Source organism: Poeciliopsis prolifica, unplaced genomic scaffold (genome assembly GCF_027474105.1).
Source record: "Poeciliopsis prolifica strain line A6 unplaced genomic scaffold, Auburn_PproV2 SCAFFOLD046, whole genome shotgun sequence".
Lineage (NCBI taxonomy): Eukaryota > Metazoa > Chordata > Actinopteri > Cyprinodontiformes > Poeciliidae > Poeciliopsis > Poeciliopsis prolifica.
The window spans coordinates 1,101,473-1,110,464 of record NW_026562421.1 but is presented as its reverse complement, the minus strand read 5'-3'; the positions used below and the strand labels follow the sequence as shown (position 1 = coordinate 1,110,464).

The 8,992-nt window shown below is 38.9% G+C and overlaps 1 protein-coding gene across 1 annotated transcript; it reads left to right on the top strand.

The window, feature by feature from the left end:
• Positions 1 to 273: 273 nt before the first annotated feature.
• On the top strand, positions 274 to 2,352 carry fam43b (family with sequence similarity 43 member B). Its single transcript, XM_055056680.1, has one exon. The coding sequence runs from the start codon at positions 404 to 406 to the stop codon at positions 1,388 to 1,390; it is 987 nt and encodes a 328-aa protein (XP_054912655.1). The 5' UTR covers positions 274 to 403; the 3' UTR covers positions 1,391 to 2,352.
• The last annotated feature ends 6,640 nt before the right edge of the window (positions 2,353 to 8,992 follow it).

Below are 8,992 nucleotides of genomic sequence, written 5' to 3'. Positions count from 1 at the left end.
CTATAATCAATTCTTGCATTTGTAAAACGCTTAGTGATGCCTCAATCTGGAACTGAGAAGATAAAAAGCACTTTGGTAGGAAGGTGTACGAAAGCAAAACAATGAAGCATGGAGAGGGAGCTGATGTTGAGAGCTGGTCTAAGACTCCTGCGCTGGTCAGCTCTGCATGATGCAGACTAAAGAGGAGAGAGAGGGGGAGGAGAGAGAGGAGGAGCGAGAACAGGAACAGACTGCCTGAGCTACAAAGCGCTCAGTCTCTTCTCTGAGCTTTGCAGAGCTGCTTGTCTTTGTGCTTTTTTTTACTCTTTCACCCACAGCGCTGTTCAAACATTTTTTATTTTTTTTGCTTGAACTGACAAGATTTAAAGAAGCAGGCAGAGGGTATTACTTTTCCTTCTGCACCATGTTACCCTGGAGGAGGAATAAGTTTGTTTTGGTGGAGGATGATGCCAAGACTAAACCCAAGAGTCTGGGGACAGGGCTGACCTACCACTCCATCCTCTCCTCTCTGCTGCGCTCATGTCCAGACTTGCTCCCTGACTGCCCCTTTGACTGGGTGGGCAGCATCTTTCACACCAAAAGGCAGAAGGTGGAACTCAACAAAGAGGAGCCCGTTTACAACGTGCGTTACCTTGGGAGTGTGGTTACCATCACGGCAAAGGGAGACGGCTGCACCCAGGAGGCGGTGGCCAAGATCTGGGCAAGGAGCAACTATGGGGAGCAGAGTGTCAAGATGAGGTTGACGGTGGGGTCACAGGGCATAAGAATGAGTGCTGACAAATCTGGGAAGAAGAAACCTATTCATCTGTACTCTCTGAACAGAATCACCTACTGCGCAGCCGACCCATGCCGGCCCAAAATCTTGGCTTGGATCTACAGGCACCAGGTGAAAAACATGGCAGTGGTGCTCCGGTGTCATGCCGTGCTGGTAAGCAAGTCGGAGAAAGCCCAAGCTATCGCCCTGAGCCTCTACCAGAACGCCACCTCGGCTTTCAGTGAGTTCAAGCGGCTGAAGCGTCAGAGCGATTTCCGGCACCGCCAGCAGCAGCTGCTGGGCGAGGAAGCGGTGCCCCTGATGCCACTTAGGAGGCTGCTGAATGGGCAGTGCCACTACAGACCGCCTGCTGAAAACCCGGGCACCACCACCCGCCTCTGCTCCATCACAGAGGAAGAAGAAGAGGAGGCAGAGAAGGAAGAGGACAGCAGAGATAAAAACAACAAAGAGAAAGAGACGAAGGAGAAGCAGAAGGTCCTGACAACAAACACAGACCCAACTCAGTTACTATCAGAGTTGGACATTGGGGACATCGCCCGACTGGAGCAGTGCCAAATCAACTTTGTCAGCGACAGCAACAACAACACGTTTACGTTCATGACCTCTCTAGTGTGACTGTGATGTAGTTTGCGAAAAGCAGCTCTCTAACTCAGTAAGACATTCCTCTCTTTGCCCTCCACTGGCGCCCCACTCAGGCTCCCTCCGTCCACGTCTGTGCAACGTGAAAATGTTTTTACCAGAAACTTCTCCCACTGTCGAGTGGAGGCGACGGTGCGATCCTTCAGAGGGAGCGATTTTTCTTCCTCCCAGATGGCTCTGAGGTTTGGCTGTAGCAGTTTAGGGAACTGCTTGTTTACACTTCAGGGCAAACGTACAGACCGACGACAGCACAATGACGAACGAGGACAGTTGTTCACAAGAGCACCAACGATGCTGAGATAGCTGAACATGGGTCTCATATTGAGGAGAATTTTCTTTTTACTTTTATGGGAGGAAAATCAAAGCCGCGTTTACCAGCAGGGACTTGTAATAGTTTTTTCAGGGAGGTTTCTTTGTAAATTTGTACATTTTTCTATTCTGATTGAAGTATTTATTATGTTTTTACAAATGGTCAAGGACGATTAACAAACAAGGCTATAATTCAGGAGGGAAGCCATTGAGTTGAAATCTATATTCTTGCCGTTTGTTACCATGCATGGACAAGCTTCCCATCCTCTGTTTTTGGTCTCTGATCCTTTAGCTCTTAAAAATCAACACTGTGATTACAACTGTATTACCAACGGAACATCCTGAAATATTCATGCACCACTTTACTGTTTGTGTCTTGTATTTTAAACACCCCAGTTTATCAGTGTTTTTCTGTGACATGACTTCTCCTTGTCTGAGTTTTACAGTTGTGTTTGTTTATCCACAAGCCCTCGCAAAAACGGACACAGACCCTCCACGCATAACTCAATCTGTTTTCAAAGATTAGCTTTCTTAACTGTGCTCTGTGTGTGCTACTGTCTCTAGATGCTTTGTAATAAATATAAGATGAAACTATTTATTTTCCATATGCGCTGAATAAAAGTTGCGCTCACTTGGGTTTCTTCTTGAATTCTCAGAGGAAGAGTATTTCATCAAAGAGATTATTCAGATGAATGCAGCAGCTCTGCATTGTTCTGCTGTGCATTTGCATGTTTGTGATGTTAAATACAAGCCCTTCAGTGGCAGCATAGCCACCCCTATTTTTATACATGAATTTAAGAAAAGAAAGGATCATGAGCAATGAGTTGAAACCTTAATTACAAACCCATCTAAAACCAATTTCACTATAGCTTCCTGTAAAAAAACAAACAAACTGGAAACATTGAGTAAAAGTACCATTGCTTCCGGTTGTCACACAAAAATTTTCAGCAAAAATTAGTTTAAAATTTTTAAGGCAATATTTAAATTGTTGCTCCTGCAAAAATATTGATTATTAGAGATATATTAATGTATTCTATAATATTTATTTAGCCTTTTCACATAATCAGATCAGCAAATTAAAAACTTTGTTCCCTTCTTAGTCCTCCTTCTTCAAATAAAGACATTTAGCAAAATCATGAGTTAATTTCTACTTCAGTCACTTAAAGTGAAATAAAATTTCATGCAGGGTCAAGTAAAGACTGGTATTAAGATATATAAAAATATGGAATACTGTAAACACTAATTGAATTTGATAGAAGCACTTACAAAACTTATTATGTAATTAGATGGCTAATTAGTCAGGCCAGGTCAGCTAGCCTGACCTCAACTTATCAGATGTACTCCTATTGACAGCTTTACTTACAAAAGAGCAATCATTCAGCAGGAGTAATGGGTGCCGTCTTTTAGTTTCAAGCCCATGGCTCTCTGAGAAATGAGAGTGACCTGTCTGGTAGTGCACAAAAACAGGGTAGGGAGGGGCAACTGCTCCGAAAAACTCTGGAACGTTCTCTAGCATTTTATTAAATAAATTTAAACCATAGTACAGAGGGCTAAGAAAGAAACAAAACAAACAAACAAAAAAACATCAGTAAATAATTTATTTAACAATTAATTATTTAAATAGGTCCTTACATAATTAAATAAATATATATTTTAGTTAATCCATGGTTCCTGTTTCTGCAGCGTCACCATGAAGTAATTCAATCAAAGTAAAGGGGCGGGCTAATCAGCAGTTTATGTATTTATTTATTTAATTTGTCTTTTTTAATCCTCCATATTATAGGACAGGCATGGCATAAAATTTTAATGGTTCTGAAATCACAGCAGTTTAAAACCAGTGCACACCTTCAGACTGGTCCATGACTTATTTAAACACAACAGCTGCAATAGCATTCAGATTATTTGCTATGAGTCTTAAAATTTAGTGATTTTATTTTTCATTATTTATCCTTAAAATAACTCCAATTTGACTGAAGTCTCCCTTTGATTAAGAAGAGAATACAATATAAGCTTGGTAGCATTACACATCATGAAACACAAGAGTTAAAAAATGCTGTGAAAGGGTTGAGAGAGAGGTGATGTTGTGATGACTTCCTGAAAGATGAGTTTCAGAAAGAACAAGAGTTTTTGAGGCGTTTAATTGCAAAGTCAGATTTCTTTTAAATCATATTTTGTATATCAAATATTTTTGTACTATAGCAAATAATATATAACAAATGTAACATGATTGTGCCATAAAATGCCAGTACATGCCTGTAAAATGTAATACTGCCCTGTAAATACCCCAAAATGTCTGTCTGTATTGATTCTTCTTTTCCATCCAGACTGAGCTAGAGCGAATCTGCACAGAAGAATGGCAGAAAATCTTAGAAAATTATATGTATTGAAACCTCAGGTTTGTGCCAAAGGTATGTCAACTAAATATGAGGTCAAATCCCCCCTTCTCGGCTTCTTACAAATCTTTCTGAAGCCACACCTACTTCACGTCTAACATAATTTCTTTAAATATTTCTGCTCCTCTGAGCTTTAAAAAGTACGTTTTTTTGCCTCTAGAAAAAGAGATGTTGGTGCCAAGCTGCCAGTCACTTTCAATCCATGTTAATGTCACTTGATAAATTTCTGCAGGCCTTGTGCTTGCTTTCTATTGCTTAGCTGTGAAGGCAGCAATTAATCAGTGCTCTGAAATGTTCGGGGAATGAACATAAAGCACCTGCCTCAGCAGGACTGTTGTCAACCTCTGCGACTGCACCAAGTGATCCAAAACGGGGACAAAAGGAGCTTCACTCACCCCCAACCTTTTTTATTTCCAACATCATCCATTTTAATGAAGAGGGTCTTTAAGCTGACTTACAGAAATAAAGATGAAATCTGTGCAGTGTATATATGTGAGGGGGATTTGTGCTGTGGTGTTGTGCCCCTGAGGAGTTTATTAGCATCAGCAGGAATAAATGAATATTTCATGTCCCATATTTCAACATATCAGCACATATTGCATGGTAGTAAATATCTATGTTCTGTGAAGTTATTTTAGTCCAATCCAATTTATTTATAAAACACTTTTAGAAACAACAAATGACTGACCAAAGCATTGTACATTCCAGCGAATAAAGTCTAAACAGATATTAAACACTGGTAGACATCTCAACAAATTTGGTAAAACAATGTGTTGAACATCAGGGACAAAGTCTTCAAAAATAATTTAAATGGCAACATTTAATGCAAGTTCATCATTTTGAAAATGATGAATTTCCAATTTTCCTCAATTATATACCACAAACATAACCCACCACTCCAACATTTAGCATATGTTCTTCTTTTCTGACCAATCACTGCAATCCCTTTCTAATTTAACTTCCTGTTTAACAACATTTCTTGAAATCCAGAGTCATCTTTAAATGGACCACGAGTTTATGCATGGTGGCCTGTGGACCTGTGGATCTGATCACCAAGGTGAGTCCTGCAGTTGAACCGAGCTGCACAGTCAGTGGCTGCATTTCCACAACAAAATTCTGTTGTTATTCTGCTAAAATGAAAAAAAAAACAAAATTTTGCGGCTGCTGTGTTTGCATTAAATAAGAAACGCATGTAAAATCACACGTGAATAACTTTGTTTGTGCAATAATTTATTAGAAAACATGCTGCACCATAAACCTTTTACCACTTCCTGTCGTCGTCTTCGTCTTTCCCGCCTTAGTAACATCTGATTGTTGATGACATGACTCATGTAAAAATAAAAATAAAGAATAAAGAATCAGAATAAAGCTAAATCTCAGAAGCTGTGCTCATTGTTGTCTTCCACATAGTTGAAAGAAAACTTTATTTTCACAACAAGAGTTAGGAAGGAGAACCATAGAAAAGAAGCAGGACAACTTTTAAGATAAGGAGGATTTATAATTCAATGCGAGGAAAAAAAGAGGGAAAGGGAAAGTTATGTGCAACACTGTCAACATTTTTGTAAGACCAGGTTTTGGCAAAACGTAAGCTAAAAATATTGCAACTTTGATATGTCTTTTTGAAAAAGGTCCCACATATTCAGTGATTTTGGGCTGAAAAAATCACAAAAATTATTGCAACATCGTGCCAAAGGACTAATTAACCTAATAATCATGTTTTTGGTCTGAAGTTTCCAGCATGGATCTGAACCCAGGTTGTTGAAAGGCAACATATTTAGCAAACACACCACCATGCAGGCCCCATTTAAAAACAAACCAGTATTTTAAAAAAAATCAATTCTTCAGCACACAGGGAGCCAGTGCAGCGCAGATAGAACAGGAGAGATGTTTCTTCGCCTATGTGATCAAGTTAGAAGACAAAAAAATTATGTTTCATAACAGAACATGAATCACTGTTTGATTTGACATTTCTTTTTAGGAATGCAGCTTTTGAAGAGGGATGGGTTCTGCTTTGTTGATGTGTGAGACAGTGAGAACATGTTTGGTTCAATCCAGTGAGAACAATCTAGAGACGGATTGTTCCGAAGGAATCCTTTGAGCTGGAACTTGCCTGATCAATATTTTTTTTTTTCTGCTCGTAACACACTGCTGCTGATGGAGGAATTAATCAAAAGAAACATAAAAAAGGATAGATTTCCTTCTGCCATCTACCTATCCAGAGAGTGGATAAGTAGAGAATCTGAATACTTAGTTTTATGCATTTTAATCTTTGCCTCTGTGATATCATCCTGCAAACATAGTGCTCCAATGGCAGAAATGTGTGCAGCCACCTGCAAATATTATGTTAATATGGTATGGGGTGGTTTGCAGAGAAGCTGCAAGGATTTTATGCAAACATAAATCAAGAGGAGGGAGCAGATGGCAGATTGAAGTTACATCTTCCAGAATAACAAGGGGCTCAAACCCAGATATACAGCTTGTTAGGAATTTTACCCATGTCAGCTGCAACACAGAAACCTTATCAAACTGTTGTTTGATAAGGTTTCTGTATACAACCATACTGTGACAGTTCAAAAAGGTGAATATTTTTGTTCATCTGACTGCAAACATGCATCTGCTCGGCAGCCTCTACATCTTCACACATCCTCTGTAAAGCTACACGAGGCTGTGAGTGACAGCACCACAGGTCCAATTATCCCCATCATGGAGGGAAGAAACTAAATGTTTTCCACAGCTGCTGGCAGCAGGTAGAGCTCTGATTTGTTCCAGTTAGAATTAAGCCTGGGGGAAAAAAAAGATTCTGCAAGCTGTCCAAGGAAGCACACTGAGGATCAGTTAGACAGCTCAGTAACTGGGCAGACGAAATTCAGGGTAAAAATAGAAAAGAATGTGTGCTTTCAGAGTTAATGTTGCAAACTGGATGGAAACTTACATGCTTTCTCTAAATGTTCATATAGTTTCGTTTTTTGCCTTCTTAAAGTCTGATTCTGGACCACATTCATCACAAATCGTTGCTGCTTGTCGCTACTCAACCTCTGTTTTACACTCTCTGAAGTAGAGATATAGGGGCCAAAATGATATGTACTTCCACATATTTACTTGCAAACAAGTTAATCCTGAAGATAAGAGTTCCAAGTAAACAAAAAACTACAACCAGATATGTTGAGGTGGGTAATGGATACACAATGATTTGCTGGTCTTGTGTGTGACTTTTGCATTATGCTTCTATTGGTAAAGGTAAATTATCACCCTGCTGCATCTCTGCACACAGGAGAAGTGCATTGTTTTTTTTGAAGCTACTCAAGTGCTGCTGATAAATTTGTGATGATAAAACTACAGTGTAGAACAGCTTTACTGCTCATCTCCACACTCTTTTCTGCTGCAGATTTTACTGAAAGGAAGCACACAAAAACATCCACTGCTGTTTGAAACACTGGATGTACCATTAAATCTGCCCAAATGACCCTTTATGAGATGAGAAAATTTTCTTTTCCTCATCACTTTACTCAAAGCAAAACCAAAAAGGGGAAATATAATGACCCCATCAAACACTTCCTGAGATTTTCTATCACAGGCGACACAATGAGAGGAAAGCAGCAACCACTCGCTCCTTGACGTCACTGTGGGGCCATTAACTACATTAATAACAAGGAGCATAGGTGTAGGTTTGTGTTCCTAACATGTCTTTAAAGGGACTCAATTGAAGCCACTGCTGATTATGTCCTTCTGGTGTCTTTGTAATTTGTTTTTTGTGTTTTTTGCAGCTGTGGTGATGCATGTGTTGCCTGCTTTGTTGATTCCAATCGCACAATCCAGTTCCATCAATCCCGCCTGTCACCTTGGCTGTGTGCTGACTGAAGTAATTATATTCTGACGTCAAGAGCCCAGAGCTAAATGTCAAGAGTAAAATACATAGGTCCAATAAATAAGCTCATGTCAAAGGGCAGGCTGGCAGATAGATTGATAGGGTGTAATTTAAAGCTTGCATTGAGATTATGCTTAGGATCGTTTTGTATTTAAAGATACTTCCACATGAGATCCTAACTATTTACAACAAAAATACTTTTTCTGTTTTTGGGCTTGGTGTTATTAATTAATTAATTTATTTTTTTTGCAGAAAAGACCATTTTACTACGCCTACTACTGGTTTGTAACATCTATCTTATGTTTTTTTTTGTCTTGGTAATAAAGATGTAATAGCAAGATGAACAAAAACAAAAAAACACAATCCAATTAAATACATATAATGTCATGTGAATTTTTAAAATGTTGTGAAAAAGTAAAAGCTAAGAAGGTGTGTTTTCATCTACTGGTTTGGAGTGAATCAAAAGTCCTCCTTCATAAAGACTCATAATTACAGCTGAATATAAAATGACTAATTAGAAGTCAACCACAATATCAATATCAATGCTGCAACTAACATTCATTCAGTGAAGCTGATTAATCAAACTGAAATGTTATCATATTGTTCAAAGAGCAAAAAAGAAAGAAGGAAGGATAAACCGATATGAGGAGGTTGTCTAAACCAAAGAGAACATTTCTGGCCGGGAATGGAGTTAAAGATTTTCCTGATGCAGATGAATAGCTCAGGTAATTGCAAGTTTTTCTTGCAGCATCTACAGTGATGCATCAGCAGCTACTCTTGCGATCGGCTTTTGACCAGGAACTTGAAGCAAAATGTTTGGAACAATTTGTTTTAGTCATTGCATTGTATTTTGTTCTGTTACCAAAACTTTGAAAGACAAAAATATTGATTAAAAATTGCCATCGGAAATCTTAAATAAAGAGAAAAAGGAAACACTGATGAGAATTTTTAGAAACACATTTCTGGCTGCCGCTTTGAATGTAGCAGATAAGAATTGCACCCGTCTTATCT